The sequence below is a fragment of the Natator depressus genome, chromosome 2 (genome assembly GCF_965152275.1).
Source record: "Natator depressus isolate rNatDep1 chromosome 2, rNatDep2.hap1, whole genome shotgun sequence".
Taxonomy (NCBI): Eukaryota; Metazoa; Chordata; order Testudines; family Cheloniidae; genus Natator; species Natator depressus.
This window is the reverse complement of record NC_134235.1, coordinates 262002839-262021886: the sequence shown is the minus strand read 5'-3', so window position 1 is coordinate 262021886 and position 19048 is coordinate 262002839. Positions and strand designations below refer to the sequence as shown.

Genomic DNA, 19048 nt, shown 5'->3' with positions numbered 1-19048 from the left:
CTAAAGCAGTGGGCAAAGTTTGCTGATATAAAGCAAAGTTAGCAAATGTCAAGCTCTGCCTGATTGCAGATTCACAGCATCTGGCAAGAACAGGGCTGACATTGCAGAAACACACATTCCTAAGACGTGCTAGGCACAAAGTGCTCACGCAAACACACCCCGATAGCAAGTGGTACCAGAACAGGCCGATATCAAGGATGGTACAAAAACATCCCCCAAGGATAACACACTGACCCCTCCTAAAAGATAAGGTCAGGATGACAGTACATAATAGAGATGTTTTAATTGAACCAACATGTACAAGGTGATGGGTAACAACCAGCCACATCAGGGGCCAGTAACGAACTATAACAGAGGGGCAGTACTAACTTGTTTGTATCAGGGTATAAAGATGTATCTTAGAGGAGAATCTTTGTCCAGCTGAGGGGGGAATGGAAAGTCCTGCCGCTCACTGAGCTGTGTCCATTGTCACGGGCATAAGCGTCTTAGTATCCTCGTAGAGTCTGCCAGGCGCCAGTACCATGCTCTGTCGACAATGAACCTGGTCTGGTGCCTTCATACGTTAACTGATCTTGTGGTCATTGGGCGCTTCGCTCCAGGTCTGCTGTGCCGGCTGTCTGCGCAGAGCTGGGGCAGCACACAAGAACACACACACGCAGCCGAACATCTAACCACACTGCCACATCCGCTACAGATTCTTTCACAGATTCCAAGAACTGAAGGAACCTTTAGGTCAGGGACCAGCAACCTTTGGCACGCGGCACGCCAGGGCAAGCCCCCTGGCGGGCCAGGCCAGTTTGTTTACCTGCTGCTTCCGCATGTTCGGCCAATCGCAGCTCCCACTGGCCGCGGTTCGCCGCTCCAGGCCAGTGGGGGCTGCAGGAAGCGGCGCGGGCTGAGGGAGCCTCGTCCTTCATTGGAACGCAGACCAGTGGAGTGGTGGAAGGTCAGTGCACAGCGTTTTCCAAAGCTTGGAAAACTGGCAAAGAGTTACCTGTGCATTCCAGGATCGTCTGTGCCTGCAGAACATGTGTTTTCCAATGCTGGCCTTCCTGTTAATCGGCTGCGCACAAGACTGACACCAGAGCATGTAAACATGTGCATGTTTCCTCACAAAAATCAGCAGCAGAGTTGAAATTCTAATGGGGCTTTTTGTGTTTTAGGACGGCTCAGGGATATTATGTAAAAAGTTAAACAAAGGAGTGGGTTTTACACATACAACTGTTTTTGTTGTTAGTAAAGACACTTGACAAAGATAATAGGTATGTGGGGTCGATTGTGAATAGTTAATGATTAAACAGTTACCCGATACAATTTTAATGGTTTAAATGTTTACTTTTTTAGACGCTATTTACATCCCTAATATGGGCAGAGGTCAAGTATTGCTGGCGAGCTCTTTGACTGAGAAACTTTCCACTGGAGCCTGCTGAGTCTCTGGGAATCACAGGGTGTGCTCCAGTTGCATGGGGTGCATCAAACATATTCTGAAGGAGCGTTACATAAAATCTAGGGCACGGCAGTCAATTATTTTTTGTCAAAGTCCAGATTTCTTGGGCAAGGTAGAGTCAAGGTCCAGACTCCAGAGAAAATAATAAACACCCAACAACAATAACGATGATCAGTACAGCAGAACCGCAGAGTTACGAGCCCCTCGGGAAGGGAGGTTGTACGTCACTCTGAAAGGTTCGTCACTCGGAACAAAGCGTTAGGGTGGTTCCTTCAGAAGTTTACAACTGAATATTGACTTAATGCCGCTTTGAAACTTTACCGTGCAGAAGAAAAATGCTCCCTTTAGCCATTTTAATTTAAATGAAACAAGCACAGAAATAATTTCCTTACCTTGCCAAATCTTTCTTTTTTTAAACTATCCCTTTATATTTTTAGTAGTTTACGTTTAATGCAGTACCGTACTGTCTTTGCTTTTGTGTATGCGGGGCGGGGGGGGGGACCTGGGGGGGCAGGGGCAATGTCTCTGCTGCTGCCTCATTGTGTACTTCCAGTTCCAAATGCAGTGTGGGGTTGACCAGTCAGTTCGTAACTCTGAGGTTCTACTGTAAATAAAAAAGATATCAGGGTCCATTCAAAAGCATCCGCAGGTCAGGATTTGGCCCGTGGTCCGCCTATTGATTACCCCGATCTACGGCATGGGTTGTAAATAGTTTGTCAGGTTCTACTTTTTGTTGTTGCAGGAGCCAGGAAATTGCATTAAACCTGGACAGCCTCTCACCAACCTTAGACTTTAAGGTCAGAAAGAACCATTAAGCTCACTCTTGGGAAGATCTCTGTGTCTGGACATCAGTGGCACAAAACAGGCTCCTGGCTGAGCACTGATTCCACCAGGCAACTCATCACATGGAAAGGAGGAGATTGCAACCCACCTAAGGGCTAATTCACAAACGGCCGACGGGAGCTGGAAGCAGTTTTGGAAGGGAGCTGTAGATATTTGGGTTGGGTTCACAGATTTTAAACCTTTAGGGGGAGTTCTCATACTGGCCTGGGAGCAGGAAGTTGCACTGTGGAAACCCAGATGACCACAGAGTGACTGTTCCTTATTCAGACTCTCTCTTCCCCAGCGCTAGATCACCCCGAAATGGCACAATTTACATAGTCAGTAGGGGCACCATAGACATCTCGCCCCGTACGCCCCGTAGGGCCAAGTTCTGCTCTCACACTGCAGGATGGGGATCTAAAACCAATGGTGAAACTCTGACAGACTTGAACGGGAGCAGCACCGGGTGCCAGCTCTGGAGGAACCCCACTGACCGCCGTGACATCGCTCTGGATTTACACAGCTAAAACAAAGTCGAAACAGGCTGTAGCGGGGTGGCCGCCCGCTCCTGCCCAGAGGGGTTTAAAACAGCCCTGAGAGAGAGAGGGCTGTTGCAGGAGAAAGGCAGCGGGGCTGATTGGGGAAGCAGCCTCAGCTGGGGGCCACGCCCCAACCAGAGTCCAGCTGGCTCTATAAAGGCTGTGAGCCAGAAGCCCAGAGAGAGTCTCTCTTTCTACCTTGAGAGAGAGACGGGCCTGGCTGCAGAGGCTTAACTAAGTATCTGGAGGGGAGCAGGGCTGGGGATAGGCCAAGGGAGCCGGGGAGCTCCAGCCTAGGAAAGCCCCAGGCTGCAGGCTTGGTAAGGCCTATTAGATACTGGGGTTGCAGGGGGCAGCCACGGGTAGCCGGGGGCAGCCATGGGTAGCCAGAGGCAGCAGGTCCAAACCCCCTCGCCTGTAGTGAGTGGCTTATGCTGCAGTCTGCCCCAGGGAGCGGGGGGCTAGTGGGTGACTGGCAGTAGCCTAGGACTGAGGTGAGGTGGGGATAGTGGGGGGGGGTCCCCTGGGAGGGGGAGAGACAGAGCTGTGGGGTACTGCCAGGGGGCAGCACCCAGTTAAAGGGGCACCGGGGTCCTGGCAGGGACATGGGAGCCAGCAGCAAGGCGAGACACCGGCCGACAGAGGGCGCTCTGGAGGCTGGAATGCTAATTCCCTGAGATGACTAGCAGGAGGCGCCGTCGGTGCGTCTGCGCCCGGTTACAAGGCCCAAGCCAGATGCTGCACCAGGTCTGCCTCATTTACGGCTGTTCAGCCCCACTGAAGACAATAGGGTTGGAGCAGTGTAACTGAGGAGATTTTGGCCTGGTGCCTGTCCCTCCAGCTGGCTTTTCTAGAGCAGGGGTTCTCACAACAAATGTTTTGGTGGCCTCAGAGTGTGGCCACCAACTCTTGCTGGCAGCCGCTCTCACAATTTTTCCTAAAATACTTAATTAACTTTAGGAAAAACAAATCAATATAGACAGATACATGTCCAGGTCCGTGTGATTCATTTATGTTGGGTTTTTTGCAGACTCAATATTAAAAATAATGTACAGTTGTCTCTATTCTTTACTGGCCCTAAACAGAATAGAAACACAAGGTGCTCTGCACGTTCTTGTCTTTTTTTCTTCTTTCTTTTGCTTTTTGGGTTGACTTGCTAGAGAGTCAGTCTGCTGGGAGAAGTGCTAACAACATAGAAGTATCACTTCTCACAGCAGACTCAGTCCCGGCAAGCCTGGGGACAATTAAGCCCGGATGGGGAAGTGGGTAGGGAGACCACGGGGGCCAGGGACGATGGGGCTCAGGGGGAGGCAGTGGGGGCCAGGGTGATGGAGAGGGTGAACTCGGGGCCAGAGCCCGCCATGGCACAGCCAGGGAATGAAGCCTGAAGCCCCACGGCTGGAGCCCGACACTTAAGGGCTGATGCCCGACCCGCTGCCCCCAGGAAGGTGGGGAACGCACTGGCTGCCTGCTCCTCCAGCTTGTGTGTCTCCAGATGGGGGCAGAGCCCAACCACTACTGACAGCCTTGGAGGTGGGGCCAATGCTTTGCAGCGCCCCCCCCTCCCTGATCACTGCTGTGGCCGCAAGAAAAGCCCCTGGTGGCCGCATCTGAGAAACACTAGACTAGAGCCCTTATTACCGCAGTGATCTGCACTGTCTGGGCCAGGCAGCTCCTCCCGGGGCGAGGTCTGGGTCAGCAGGGCGAGTCACCCATCTGGGGTGAGCCGCTCAAGAAGCGGGGCTAAGCGGTAATGGACTGAAAGGTCAAGCTTGACAAAGCCCTGGCTGGGCTGATTTAGTTGGGGACTGGTCCTGCTTTGAGCAGGGGGTTGGACTAGATGACCTCCTGAGGTCCCTTCCAACCCTGATATTCTATGAAACATGCCCGGAGCTGGCTGCCAGAGCCTGGGCCACAAAAGTGTAACTTACACTTGCTTGAGATGTCGTGGGGTGGATCAGACCCCGGTGTAAGTGCTATTGAAACCAATGGGATCTCAGTCCTGGAGGTGCTGCCAGACGACATGTCGGCTGGGGTGGCTTGATCTAGCACCCTCTGCTAGTCCCTTTCCCTGCTCCCCCTCCGCTCAGCTTCCTCAGTTAGCACATCCGCTGAGAAGCGAATGGAGTGGCTCCTGACTTGCACTGGCGGGAAGGGGAGCAGAACGCGGCTCACAGCCCAAGTGACGTGGTACCCCAATTTCCTGACCAGCTCACAGCAGCACCCCCATGGTTCATTCCTTGCCGGGCCGGGCCGGGCCGGCCGCTGGGAGCCGCTGCCCCAGGTGGGTCCTTTGGTGGGCAAGGAGGTTGGACACGTTGCTGAAGCTCTTGCCGCACTGGGCGCAGGGGTAGGGGCGCTCGCCCGTGTGTACCCGCTGGTGCTTGGTGAGGTCCTGCTTCTGGCTGAAGCTCTTGTCGCAGTCCGTGCAGGGGTAGGGGCGCTCGCCCGTGTGCACCCGCTGGTGCTTGGTCAGGTCGTGCTTCAGGCTGAAGCTCTTGCCGCAGTAGGAGCAGGGGTAGGGGCGCTCGCCCGTGTGCGTGCGCCAGTGCGTGTACAGATTGGAGACCTGGCTGAAGGCCCGGCCACAGTCGCTGCAGAGGTAGGGCTTCTCCCCCGTGTGGATGCGCCGGTGCGTCTTGAGCCGCTGGCTCTGCCCGAAGCTCTTGCCGCAGTCGGCGCAGACGTAGGGCCGCTCGCCAGTGTGGATGCGCTGGTGGATGGTCAGCTTCTGCTTGTCCTTGAAGCTCTTGTCGCAGTTGGTGCAGGCGAAGGGCCGCTCGCCCGTGTGGATGCGCTGGTGCCGGACGAGCACCTGCTTCAGGGTGAAGCTGCGCCCGCAGATGTTGCAGGCGAAGGGCCGCTCCCCCGTGTGGATGCGCTGGTGCTTGATGAGGTTGGAGACGTGGCTGAAGCTCTTGCTGCAGTCCGTGCAGGGGTAGGGACGCTCCCCCGAGTGGGTTCTCTGGTGCTTGGTGAGATCCCACTTCCTCCGGAAGCCTTTCCCGCACTCCGGGCATTTGTGGGGTTTCTCCTTCTTGGGAACGCTGCTATCCTGTACATCGGGAGGGGCCGTCCCATTGGCTCTTGGAGCACACTCCGGGCACGGGCTCGGCCCCTCTCCCGTCTCAGGCCCTGACTGCATATTTAGGGAGCTGCTAGAGCACCGGTCACACCCCCATGTGGCCCCCGGCTCACTCTCCGGTCTCTGAGCCCCACATGAGCTCCGGGAGGCTCCTTGCAGCTCAGGGCTCAGGACAGCTCCCTCTTCTGATTGCCGGAGTAACACCCTGTAGGGCTGCAGGGTCTCAGTCCCTTCATCCGGATGCTGCTCCTCAGAACTGCTCCTGACCCTTCCATCTGCTGGGTGGAAAAGAGAATCCAGAGATTATCCCTCAGGGAAGAGAAAACACTTATATTCTGGGACTGAGCACCCCCACACCCCTACTTGCACGACCCTTCTCCCAGGAGGCACTTGCAGCTCCTGCAGGAAGTGGAGAAGGACCTGCGATTTCAGCGGGGAATAGACAATGGGCCACATTCATGCTGAGGTAACTCCATTAACTCCAATGCAATTACCCCAGCGAGGCGCTGGCTCACTGTGTTCTCATGAAAGCAGATTTTCTCTTGTGAATACCCCATAGCTCCCAGTTCTGAACTGCCATCCCCAGGCAATGGGCGTCTCCAGGGCGCAAGCCTCACCCTGCCGCAGCATCTCCCGACAGGCAATTTGTGCTGCATCTCCCAGCATCCGGTGAGTGCAGGAGCCACCAGGAGAAAGTCACCAACACTGCAAAGCGCTGAGGGTACGAGAGCAGGAAAGAGCCCGACCTGCCCCGAGTGGGGAGAGTCCAGCGTGGGCAGACTCAGTGTGGGGGTGACCAGAGGGAGTTTCCCAGGGGCTCTCCTAACAGGCCCACCTGCTCCCAGTCAGGGGATTTAGGGAGAGCGAATCCGGCAAGAGTTTCTCCTAATCTTAACCACCTGAGTATTAAAAATAGCCTCCCCTCAGACCCAGCAGGGGAGTGTCTGACCCTGGACAGCAGCGTCTGTAAGGGACTGAGGGCGTCAGGCCTGTGAGGAGGAAACTGTGTGTGCAAGGGAGACGAAAATTCCTCGTGTAAACACCCATTGACTGGAGGGGCCGGGAGTCGGCCCTGGGCGTGCGCCAAGTGTGAATGCCCAGTAGTGGCAGTGACCACAATGGTGCGAGTCTGGGTGTCGAGCATGGCAGCAGAACGCTATCTGGCGCAGCAGCTGCATTCCCGCACCTCGCCGCAATAGCCCAGAGAGATCAGAAAACAGGTGGGCAAAGGGCTTGGCCCGGGAGGGGACGGAAGGCCGACAGGCACCTCCTGAGACACAACAAACCCTGCTGGAGGAAGCCCGGCCAGCAGCTCAGTGAGTCACCGCTCCCAGCTCTTCGCCCTGGAGTCGGAGCGGCTCCCGGGACCGCTGCCGCTCACCTCGGCCGATGCTCTCGGGTCTCTCCCACGCCACGGCACACTGGAGGATGCTGGCCCATAACCGGCGCTGCTGCTCCCCGGACTCACTCAGGACATCGCCGCCTGATGGTTGGAAAAGAGAATCCAGAAATTGTCTCACAAGCTGCAGCCAAGAGGAAACGGCTCCTAACCACCAGCAGCGGGATGGGGCTGGGACGTCCCCCAGATGGCACATACAGCCTGGTACCAGCAGCACACAACTCCCAGCTCCTCAGAGCACAGAGAGGTGGGGGCATCATTTGGGGAGGGTTGGATTGCAGCAGGGAGGAAGCAGAAACAAGGTAACAAATCTACTCTGCTGTACGCAGGTCCCATTGCATTCAAGGCTTCCCCCAGGGTTGATGGTACCCCAGGAAGCCTGTTTCCTTGGCCAATCTCTTGTGAGTCCCTAATGGGTACTAGATATACCGGGAAGGTGGCATCCCCCAGTCACACCCACCTGGAAGGACACAGCCTACATCTTCCCCCCACAGCAAACTGCGGCAGCATTCCCATGGAGGGGCCCCTCTCCGTGGGCTGAGACTAGGACACCGTCACTGCCTATACAGACACGCTGCTGAGGATGAAGGGCCCAGGAGCAGTCTAGCCTCTCCCCAGCAGGAGGCAGGAGTGTCCCGCTGGGGCCAGCGAGCGGGCAGGGAAGAGTCCATGCTGGATGAATGGGATGTAAGGTAACCAGACACAGGTCTGCCCGGGCCCCCAGCCCAGTCTGTGATCTTAGGGAAACACAGCCCAGTGCCTTTCCCTAACCTCAGCCCCATGTGAACGAGAACAGAGCCTCAGCAGCCTGGACGGGGTCTCTGCCCAGCTCTTCTCTCCAAGGGAGCTGGGCTGGGTGTTACTCACCTCGGCAAGGGCTCTCCGGAGGCTCCCACACCATGGAGTCCTGCTGGGGGCTGACCCATGGCTCACAGCACAGCTCCTCCTCCTCTGCTGGAGGGAACATAACCCAGATGCTACCTCCTAGGCCCGGGAAACACTCAAACCCCCCTGCAGTGGGGCCTGACCAAGGCAGCCTCACATCCCTCCCCCAGCATATGCGTCTGTAGGTCACCCTGTCGGCACAGCGCTGACGGCTCTGCCTGGAGGATGATTCTGCTTGGGAGGAGCAAACACTGGAAGTGTCCAGCAGGGATGTGGGGGTGAAAGAGCCAGTGCCCCTGACTAACAGCCCCACTCCCCAGGAGAGACAGAAACAGGAGAACGTGCCAGCTCAGCGGACAATTTTCACGGAAATAATCATGGTCCACAGGGAGTCTGAAAACTGAGGGGCCAGGGGCTTGTGCTGGGGATGAATAGGCAGGGGAGGGGAGGCAGATGGGACATGCCCAGACATGACACCTGTGCTGGAGGAAGCCAGGGGAGAAAGGGCAGCCATGGCAGCAGCCTGGGACGGGGTCACTGGACTCTGACCCTTACGGTCCCTTCTAACCATATGGTTCTACGATTCTGTCACTCCAGCTCCTCACTGCAGAGCGTGAACAGCGCTGAGGGAGCGAGGATTACTGCTACTCACCCAGAGAGGGGCTCTCCCACGCCACGGGGCCCTGCGGTGTGTGGACCCACGGCTCTTCCCCACGCTCCAGCCGATATAAGAGGTCAGGCTTGGGGCCCGGGTAGCCTGTGAGTGGGAAGAGACCAGGGGCTGTCAGGGCTTGGTATCATATGAATAGTTTAGTCTTGATTTCAGCGAACAGTTTGTCGTCACCTGCATAATTGGTGTAAAACCGCTCAGGAGCGTTCCAGTTCTAAAATGGAGAAGGACTAACAGAGGGTGGAGCAGAACAGACTGAAAGCTGTGGACACGACACAGAAAAAACAATATGTTTATCACCTTGAAGCGGTTCCTTTTAACTGACGCACATCCAGTGAGATGAAAGGGCCACGTCGCACCTCTCTGTGCTCCTACGTGCTGCAGGAGGGTGAGCAGATCCCGCATTTATCCACACCAAGTGCCAGTCGCTGCAGTGCTGCCCATTCACCTGGCTTGTTTCAATCTCTCTGAGCCAGCGGCTGCCCAGGGACACTCGGGAGAGTGACAAAGGGCTCGTCTACACTTGAAACGCACCACTGCTGCACATCAGCGTAGACGCCACCTGCGCCGGCAGGAGGGGCTCTCCCATTGGCGCAGGAAATCCACCTAGCCGAGAGCAGGCAGCTAGGTCAACGGAAGGATTTTTTCCATCAACCTGGCGCTGTCTACACGGGGTTAGACTGGCTTAAGTACATTGCTCAGGGGGGTTCCTGGTAGCTGGGTCAACCTAACTTTTTAGTGTAGACCAGGCCTTAGTTTGCTGGAATTTACTCCTCCTCCAAATTAAATTACAATGAACTAAAGCCCCTTTGTTCCTGAGTGAGACCATCCATATGGGAGTTTAATGTGCTTTCATTTATGCCCATTGGCTTCACACCTTTGGTGGATTTGTGACGCTGGCAGACTGGCTGCCAGCTCGTGCCACAGCCCCTGTGCCTCAGGGAACACTGACCAATGCGTACCTGGAAACCAGTTTGACTCACCAGTGTGTTAGTAGGGCTAAAATAGATATTAGAGTGACAAGAATGGGTTTAGACTTCATGAAATGCTTCTAGGATGCTGCATGTATAAATCTCGCTTATGACATCTGTACCCCAGGTTATAAGGTAATATTTAAATATTGGCTCTAATGTAGCTACAAAAGTGTTTGCTCTGAAACTGGAAACCCTCCCAGTCAGGAGAGAAGCATTCCCGAGTATGAAATGCTAGTTTACCACAAGAGGTGTCTCTCCTGCGTGACAAAAGAAGCTCTCTGGACATCAGACAAGCCCATGCGTAACACCAGTGGACAGAAGACTGTTGATTGCTCCCCCCATACCCACGAAGAGACATGGGACGTTCGACCCAGCCATGGGAATTCTATGGGAAGGTAACAAAAATGCCAGACCAGAAGTAACTTTATGCTGTTTGGCCTCAGAGAGGCAAAGATCCCCAGCTGCTCAGGTTGGATTAGCCCTAAAGGACATACAGAGCTTGCCTATTATAGAAGCTTCTCTTACCTTTTGAACCTAAGACTGTAACTCATTTGTGTGTGTCTGTTTACCTGCCTTAACCTTGTAAATAACTATTTCTTTCCCCTAGTTAATAAACCTTTAGTTAGTTTATTACGGGAATGGCTTTAAGTGTTGTCTTTGGTGAGAGATCTAGTGTTCACTTGACCTTTGGGACTGGGAGTAACCTGAATATTGGTAAAAAGAAAAGGAGGACTTGTGGCACCTTAGAGACTAACAAATTTATTTGAGCATAAGCTTTCGTGAGCTACAGCTCACTTCATCGGATGCATTCAGTGGAAAATACTGTGGGGAGATTTTATATACACAGAGAACATGAAACAATGGGTGTTACCATACACACTGTAACAAGAGTGATCAGGTAAGGTGAGCTCTTACCAGCAGGAGAGCGGGGGGGAAAGGGGGAAAATCTTTTGTAGTGATGATCAAGGTGGGCCATTTCCAGCAGTTGACAAGAACGTGTGAGGAACAGTGGTGGGGGGAAATAAACATGGAGAAATAGTTTTACTTTGTGTAATGACCCATCCACTCCCAGTCTTTATTCAAGCCTAAGTTAATTGTATCCAGTTTGCAAATTAATTCCAATTCAGCAGTCTCTCCTTGGAGTCTGTTTTTGAAGTTTTTTTGTTGAAGAATTGCCACTTTTAGGTCTGTAATCGAGTGACCAAAGAGACTGAAGTGTTCTCCAACTGGTTTATGAATGTTATAATTCTTGACAACTGATTTGTGTCCATTTATTCTTTTACGTAGAGACTGTCCAGTTTGACCAATGTACATGGCAGAGGGGCACTGCTGGCACATGATGGCATAGATCACATTGGTAGATGTGCGGGTGAACGAGCCTCTGATAATGTGGCTGATGTGATTAGGCCCTGTGATGGTGTCCCCTGAATAGATATGTGGACACAGTTGGCAACGGGCTTTGTTGCAAGGATAGGTTCCTGGGTTAGTGGTTTTGTTGTGTGCTGTGCGGTTGGTGGTGAGTATTTGCTTCAGGTTGGGGGGCTGTCTGTAGGCAAGGACTGGCCTGTCTCCCAAGATTTGTGAGAGTGATGGGTCATCCTTCAGGATAGGTTGTAGATCCTTGATGATGCCCTCCCCCCCTCCCCACCCCCGCTCTCCTGCTGGTAAGAGCTCACCTTACCTGATCACTCTTGGTACAGTCTGTATGGTAACACCCATTGTTTCATGTTCTCTGTGTATATAAAATCTCCCCACGGTATTTTCCACTGAATGCATCCCATGCAGTGACCTGTAGCTCACGAAAGCTTATGCTCTAATAAATTGGTTAGTCTCTAAGGTGCCACAAGTCCTCCTTTTCTTTTTGCAGATGCAGACTAACACGGCTGCTACTCTGAAACCTGAATTTTGGTGTAAGGGACCCTCTATCACAAAGGCAGGCTTGCCTGGGTAGCCAGATTGACAGTCCCCTGGGTCACGCTGTCTGTGACTCCATACAAAGGCTGTGATAGTGCTTGAGGCGTTCACACTTGTTACTTGAGGGGTGAAATCTACATATTGAATGCACAAGCAATTGGGGGTTTATGCCAGTCTGCCTGAGGTTGGCACCCACATTCGTGAGCCACTCCAGACAGCCTGACAGGATCCACCTTAGCTGTTCTGATTGTCCCTATGCAGACATGGCCCGCAGGTCCTCCCAGCCCTCTCTGGTCTTCAGTAATGTCCCTCTGTGCCATCTGCGTACCTCCCTTTCCGGAGCAGTGAACACCACAGGACCTATTAGAGAATCTCCCGGCCCCAGCGGTTACCTTCTGTCTTGATGAAAACAGACCATTGAATCCCACTCTTGGATTTGCAGCTCCTTGCCGGTTGCTAAGCCATGCCAATACCCTGTCCCTCAGGCTCTGGGAGCTGGCAAGAGCCACTGGGGGCCTGTTGTAAGTCTGGCTCAGGCAGGGCTGGCCCATAATAAGGAGCGTTATGTGGTGTGTCTCACAGAAGTGTACTCACTCCTTGGTCCGCATGCACACTGATGAGCCTTCACTGCGTTAGAGGTGGGAGAAGCATTACAGTATGTGACAAAAGGGACTGGGAGCTGCCATGTGACTACAAGGAAGGTGGTTGAGAAATTCTCGGGCACAAGGGATATGAAGTAAGGGGCATCTTCTACAGGTCACCACGACAGAGGGACAAGAGAAAGAGGAAAAAATTCCTGCACCAAGCCCCAGTCCACACACCGCTGTAGTTGTGGGGGATCTGAATTACCCAGATAGCTGCTGCGTAATAAATACACCCAAGCAATCATCCTCAAAGAGGCCTTCTGGATAAGGCAGCTTATGATCCTGGCTGTAGAGATTCCAACCAAACAGGAGAGGCCATCCTGGGTCTGCTTTCTAATTCTAAGGAGGAACTGATTGCCTGTAACAGGATGGCTCGAAACATACCACCATAAAATGCCTGAGTTTATCCTAGTCAGCTAGATTCACACGGGGCCTTCTCCAAAGCCCACTGAAGCCAATGGGCGTCTTTCCGTTGACTTCAAAGAACTCTGGAGCAAATCCAGAAGGCGGCACTCTTTTGCAGGCTGATTCACAGGGGTAGAGAGAACGCGTGAGAAAGGACTACAGGACTGGATTCCTAGCAAGCGAGGGGCAGCGGGAGGCAGTAGGGACGGGAGCCAATGCGGAAGACGACAAGATAATTAAGGCACAACAGGACACAGCTCCTCTGAAAAGAATAATGTACGAAAGAAAGAGCGGGCACAGCTTCCTTCAGGAGGGACTGTTCCCGGGTGCGAGGGTCTATGCTAGAAACAGAGTGAGGAGGCAGGTGAAAAGAAAATGTACAGTGCAGAGAAAAGATAAGGGCAGTAAAGAGGCCAAATGAATTAATGCCAGACAAAGGGCAACAGTGAAAAGAATGGCTTTTACAAGTGTGTTGTGGGAAAAAAGTACAAGGGGGAACCATCAGTAAAGGAAACCAAAATGGCCACGGTACTCACTCCTTTTGGAAATGGTTCTTTAAGAAGAAAAATAAAGAAATCTAAACAACCTGTAAGGACGGGAGACCCAGTAAAAATAACCATTGATCTAGAACTGGTGAGAAAACACTTGGAAAATATACACCTATCCAGATCAGCCTGTACGTATGGGATGGCACCCTAGGGTACTAAGGGAATTAGCTAGCCAATTTACTGACCATTGCTTTTGAAGAGTCGTGAGCAGATAGACCGGTAACGAGATGGCAGAAAAGTCCGTTTAGTGCCGATTTTCAAAATGTGCAGAGACGACAGAAAATATGGGGGTTATTAACAGCGTAATAGACATCCATGCATAGACCAGAAGCCTTGACACAACTCAGGCCTCGGCTTATAACACATCAAACAACAAATGCTGCTTTTGTGTTTCACACACAGATGAAGGCTGGGTAACTGCAATGGCTACATAGCTAGGCTTAACCACAAACCCTCGCACAGTTGTGAAGTGACTGGCCAGTGAGAGCGCTCTGTCTGTCTTGTCCCTGACAAGCAGCCTATTCTCTGTTTTTTCTCACCTAGGGAGATCACTGTGAAAGCTGGAGAGAGAAAACAGCAGCAGCTGTCATAACACCTTAAGTGAGTCACTGGAACCACCGACGCAGCTTGAGAAGCTGGTCATCCCTGCAAGTGTGAAGCAGAGCTGGAGAACCCACCGTCACGCCAGAGTGCTCATTACACAGACTTTCAATGGTTTTAAATCAGCCCCTTGCTCTGCCGGAGGTGGCTGGGATTCTGAACACAGATCAAACGTGCTAACAGGAGCCCCGAAACAAAGAGCCCACACACGTCTCAGCAAAAGAACGAAAACAGTTCTTTACCCAAAGAAAGCAGCATTTCATAGTTCTCCGTCATCACCTCCCGGTACAGCTCCTTCTGCCACTCCGCAAACATGTCCCACTCCTCCCGGGAGAAATAGACAGCAACGTCATCAAATATCACTGGCACCTGCAATCACAAGCATTCCACACTCAGCACTGCCGGCAGCCCCAAGTCCCAGCAAAACGGCTTTCTAGGGGCGAAATTCACCCCTGTGCAGAAGGCTAGCACAGGGTCCAAGTCCCATGTCAGCCCTAGCTTTGTGAATGATTCACAGCGATAACCCACAGCAAGTATCTCTCAGGGGGGTTATCCATCCCTGTGTACTTCAGCCAGACTGGATGATCACAGTGGTCCCTTCTGGACTTGGAGTCTATGGGGGAAAAAACTTGTAAGATTAGCACCAAATGCAGCCTGGAGCGAGTAGGTTCAACCCCCTCAGAGTGTTTGGGCCAGACTCAGTGGTGATGTAAGCGGTAGCATGAGAGGCTACTGGAACGTGTGTCCTGGTCTAGTCCGGGCTAGCTCCCAGGCAGGCGTGCAGGAGGCGAGTAATGCACCTGCCAAACCGGCAGAAGAGGAATTACCCTTGCTCAGCATTTGTCCATAGCTCTCCGGGTGCGTGGCAGCACCTGCCACTCTGGAAACTCTGGGCTGTGGCAGAGCAGCTGCAGTGAATTCGAGCAGCCCGATCCCGTGCTTTACCAGCTCTTTTGTACAGGTGTCAATACTGAGAAACGGCACCGACGCCCATCAAGTTACACATTTGTAACCGATAGCAGAATCTGGCCGATGAGCAGTTCCTGGTCCCACTGAACTCACTGGCAAAATCGCCCAGTGGTTGCAGGAATTGGCCAGGAGTCCCCAGAGAGTTCACCACGAGCAAGGGCGCAAAAGGAAAACATCCCTAGCGTGAGTGATAAATGAAGCAGACACAGGGCGGTGGGTGGGAGGATGCTGAAGGGATGCTATGCACCATTACAGCCCCGGTCCCTGCAATCAGCCTGAAACGATGGGTGAAATCCGGATCCTGTTGAAGACAACGGAAGTTTTGCACCGACTTCAGGGGGCCCACGCTTTCACAGGGCAGCTCTAAGATAGGCGTGAACTATCCCCACTCATGGCAGTGTGTTCATCCAGACGCCTGTCTGGGGACTAGTTAAATATCCACACTGTTCACAGCACCGAAACCTGATCAACAGCCCACCCTCCTTAGGGAGCTGCCTGGCTTACACTGCTAACCTGGACAGAGCAACGGGGGCGTGGGCTTGTCTTTGCTTTGACAATGAAGCATAACCTAGACCTGTTCACACTGAGGTTGTATTTGGGTCGTGCCTGCCCTGGGTCTCCTGAAATGCTCTGTGGATGGCTGGAGAGCTGGGGGGTTCTTTCTTAAAATTGCTAAAGAACGTGCCCATTTCATGCTCTGGACACATGAACAAAAGCAATCAAAAGAGCATTACAATGTACAAGTAGGACCCAAGGTCCCGACAACAAAGACCCTGCTACGCCCCACAACCTCTCACAGCGCCCCTCCTCCACCGTGCAACACTCCCTCCTCCCTGGAGACCTGGCACATGGCCCTGGCTGCTGAGGGCATGGGGCAGCCCACCCATCCCAGAGCCATTGCCCGCACAGGGCCCCGGGCTGGGGTCCACGAGGGCTGTAAGCGTCCTGTACTGTTTACACGAAGCTTGAACTGGGCAGAACCGGCTGGGACGGCGGCTGGCCCTGCTTCGCTCCTGCTCTGCGCTAGAAACGCAGACGGGTAGCGCTAGGGTCTCTCCGGGCAGGTCTACGCTTGAAATGCCGCAACGCTGCAGCTGCGCCGCCCTGTGCCAAGGGGAGGGCGTCTCCCGTCGGGGTGCTTAATCCAGCCCCAGAGAGGCGGTAGCTGTGGGGCAGAGAGAAGCTCGCCCGCCGACACAGCGCTGTCTACACCAGGGCTACGGTCCGTATAATTACATCACTCGGGGATGTGGATTTTTCACACCTCTGAGCTGGGGGGGGGGTCCCACTGGGTGGGGGGGGCAGTGGCTGGGAGGTGACACTTGGGGGCTCCCACTGGGTGGGGGGATATCACTGGGGGGGGTCCAGCCAGGTGGGGGGGTCCCGCTGGGTAGGGGGCAGTGGCTGGGGGGTCACACTGGGGGGGTCCCGCTGGGTAGGGGGCAGTGGATGGGGGGATCACACTGAGGGGGTCCCGCTAGCTAGGTGGGCAGGCAGTGGCTGGGGGGGTCACACTGGGGGGGGCCCCGCTGGGGGGTCACACTGGGGTATCCTGCTGGATGGGGGGCAGTGGCTGGAGGGGCCACACTGGGTGGGCCCCGCTGTGTGGGCAGGCAGTGGCTGGGGGGGGTCCAGCCGGGTGGGGGGGGCAGTGGCTGGGGGGGGTCACACTGGGGGGGTCCAGCCGGGTGGGGGGAGCAGTGGCTGGGGGGGTCACACTGGGGGGGGGTCCAGCCGGGTGGGGGGGCAGTGGCTGGGGGGGGTCACACGGGGGGGGTCCAGCCGGGTGGGGGGGGCAGTGGCTGGGGGGGGTCACACTGGGGGGGGTCCAGCCGGGTGGGGGGAGCAGTGGCTGGGGGGGTCACACTGGGGGGGGGTCCAGCCGGGTGGGGGGGCAGTGGCTGGGGGGGGTCACACGGGGGGGTCCAGCCGGGTGGGGGGGGCAGTGGCTGGGGGGGTCACACGGGGGGGGGGGTCCAGCCGGGTGGGGGGGGGCAGTGGCTGGGGGGGGTCACACTGGGGGGGGGTCCAGCCGGGTTGGGGGGGCAGTGGCTGGGGGGGGTCACGCTGGGGGGGTCCTGCCGGGTGGGGGGCAGTGGCTGGGGGGCCGGAGCGGCGGCTCCTACCTGGGCAGGCGGGGCGGGTCCGGGTCTCCCGGCCATGCCCGGCGGGCGGCTCCCCGCGCTGCAGGAGGCTCCGGCCGGCGGACCCAGCCCGGCTGCTGCCCTGCGGCTCCGGGGACCGGAGAGACCGGCCGGCCCGGCCCCGCACGGCTCGGCGGCCACCCGGGCAGGGCATGCTGGGAGCGGGGGGCTGGGCTGGCAGCAGGTCCCACCCACACACACGGACACAGCCACACTCACCCACAGCTCACACCCACACACACACTGCCACAGCCACACACACACAGCTCACACACACACTGACACAGCCACACTCACACACACAGTGACACAGCGACACTCACACACACACAGCTCACACACACACCCACACTGACACAGCCACACTCACACCCACACAGAGTGACACAGCCACACACAGCTCACACCCACACACACACTGACACAGCCACACGCACACCACAGCTAACACCCACAAACACTGACACAGCCACACACGCACACACAGCTCACACCCACACACACTGACACAGCCACACTCACCCACAGCTCACACCCACACACACGGACACAGCCACACTCACACCCACACACACAGAGCTCACACTCACACACTGACACAGCCACACTCACCCACAGCTCACACCCACACACACAGTGACACAGCCACACTCACACAGCTCACACGCACACTCACACCCTGACATAGCCACACTCACACCCACACAGCTCACACCCACACCCACACTGACACAGCCACACTCACACCCACACAGAGTGACACAGCCACACACAGCTCACACCCACACACACACTGACAGCCACACGCACACCACAGCTAACACCCACAAACACTGACACAGCCACACACGCACACACAGCTCACACCCACACACACTGACACAGCCACACTCATACCCACACAGCTCACACCCACACACACACTGACACAGCCACACTCATACCCACACAGCTCACATGCACACACACTGACACAGCCACACTCACATCTCACACCTCACACCCACACACACACTGACACAGCCACACTCACACACACAGAGCTCACACCCACACACACTGACAGAGCCACACATACACACAGAGCTCACACCCACGCATACACTGACAGAGACACACACACACACAGAGCTCACACCCACGCATACACTGACACAGCCACACTCACACACACAGAGCTCACACCCACACATACACTGACACAGCCACACTGACACACACAGAGCTCACACACACACACACTCGACACAGCCACACGGACAAGTACAGAGCACTGACTCTGCACCCATCCACACACAGCACTGACACACACACACACAGAGCTCACAGCCACACTGACACACACAGAGCTCTCTCTCACACACACACTGACACAGCCACACTGATACACACTGAGCACTGACTCTGAGTCTGCACCCATCCACAGACAGCACTGACTCAGCACACGCACACACACACACACACAGCACTGCCATAGACTGAGCTCTCTCACACACAGTGCTGAGCTGACACAACACCCGCTGACACAGACTCACTCACACAACTGACTAGGCACTCACACTAACACAAACACAGCACTGAGCTGACACGGCACATACTGACAGAGCTCAGCTGACAGCACATGCAGCACTGACACACAGAGCTAGCTAGGCACACACACACGGCACCCACTGACACAGACTCATACACACAGCATCGACGCACACAGAGCGCTGATTCTGCATGCATGTGCACACAGATAAACTCATAAGAACAGCCACACCGAGTCAGACCAAAGGTCCATCTAGCCCAGTATCCCGTCTTCCGGCAGTGGCCAATGCAGGTGCCCCAGAGGGAATGAACAGAACAGGGAATCATCAAGTGATCCATCCCCTGTCGCCCATTCCCAGCTTCTGGCAAACAGAGGCTAGGGACACCATCCCTGCCCAGCCTGGCTAATAGCCATTGATGGACCTATCCTCCATGAACTTATCTAGTTCTTTTTTTGAACTCTGTTATAGTCT

The 19048-nt window shown here is 54.9% G+C and overlaps 1 protein-coding gene across 5 annotated transcripts; it reads right to left on the bottom strand.

Annotated features, from left to right (window-relative positions):
• Positions 1 to 1945: 1945 nt before the first annotated feature.
• LOC141983417 (uncharacterized) lies at positions 1946 to 17128 on the bottom strand. Of its 5 annotated transcripts, none has more exons than XM_074946540.1 (6): positions 17028 to 17127; positions 14175 to 14301; positions 8830 to 8934; positions 8160 to 8246; positions 7275 to 7376; positions 1946 to 6171 (listed from the first exon to the last, which is right to left on the bottom strand). In XM_074946540.1, exons 1-6 carry the CDS (start codon positions 17061 to 17063, stop codon positions 5042 to 5044), a joined length of 1587 nt encoding a protein of 528 aa, XP_074802641.1. In that variant the 5' UTR covers positions 17064 to 17127; the 3' UTR covers positions 1946 to 5041. The 5 variants fall into 5 exon arrangements, with proteins under 5 accessions (XP_074802641.1, XP_074802643.1, XP_074802642.1 ...); XM_074946542.1 differs by having other exon boundaries at positions 1946 to 6168; XM_074946541.1 differs by having other exon boundaries at positions 8160 to 8243.
• Between the last annotated feature and the right edge of the window lie 1920 nt (positions 17129 to 19048).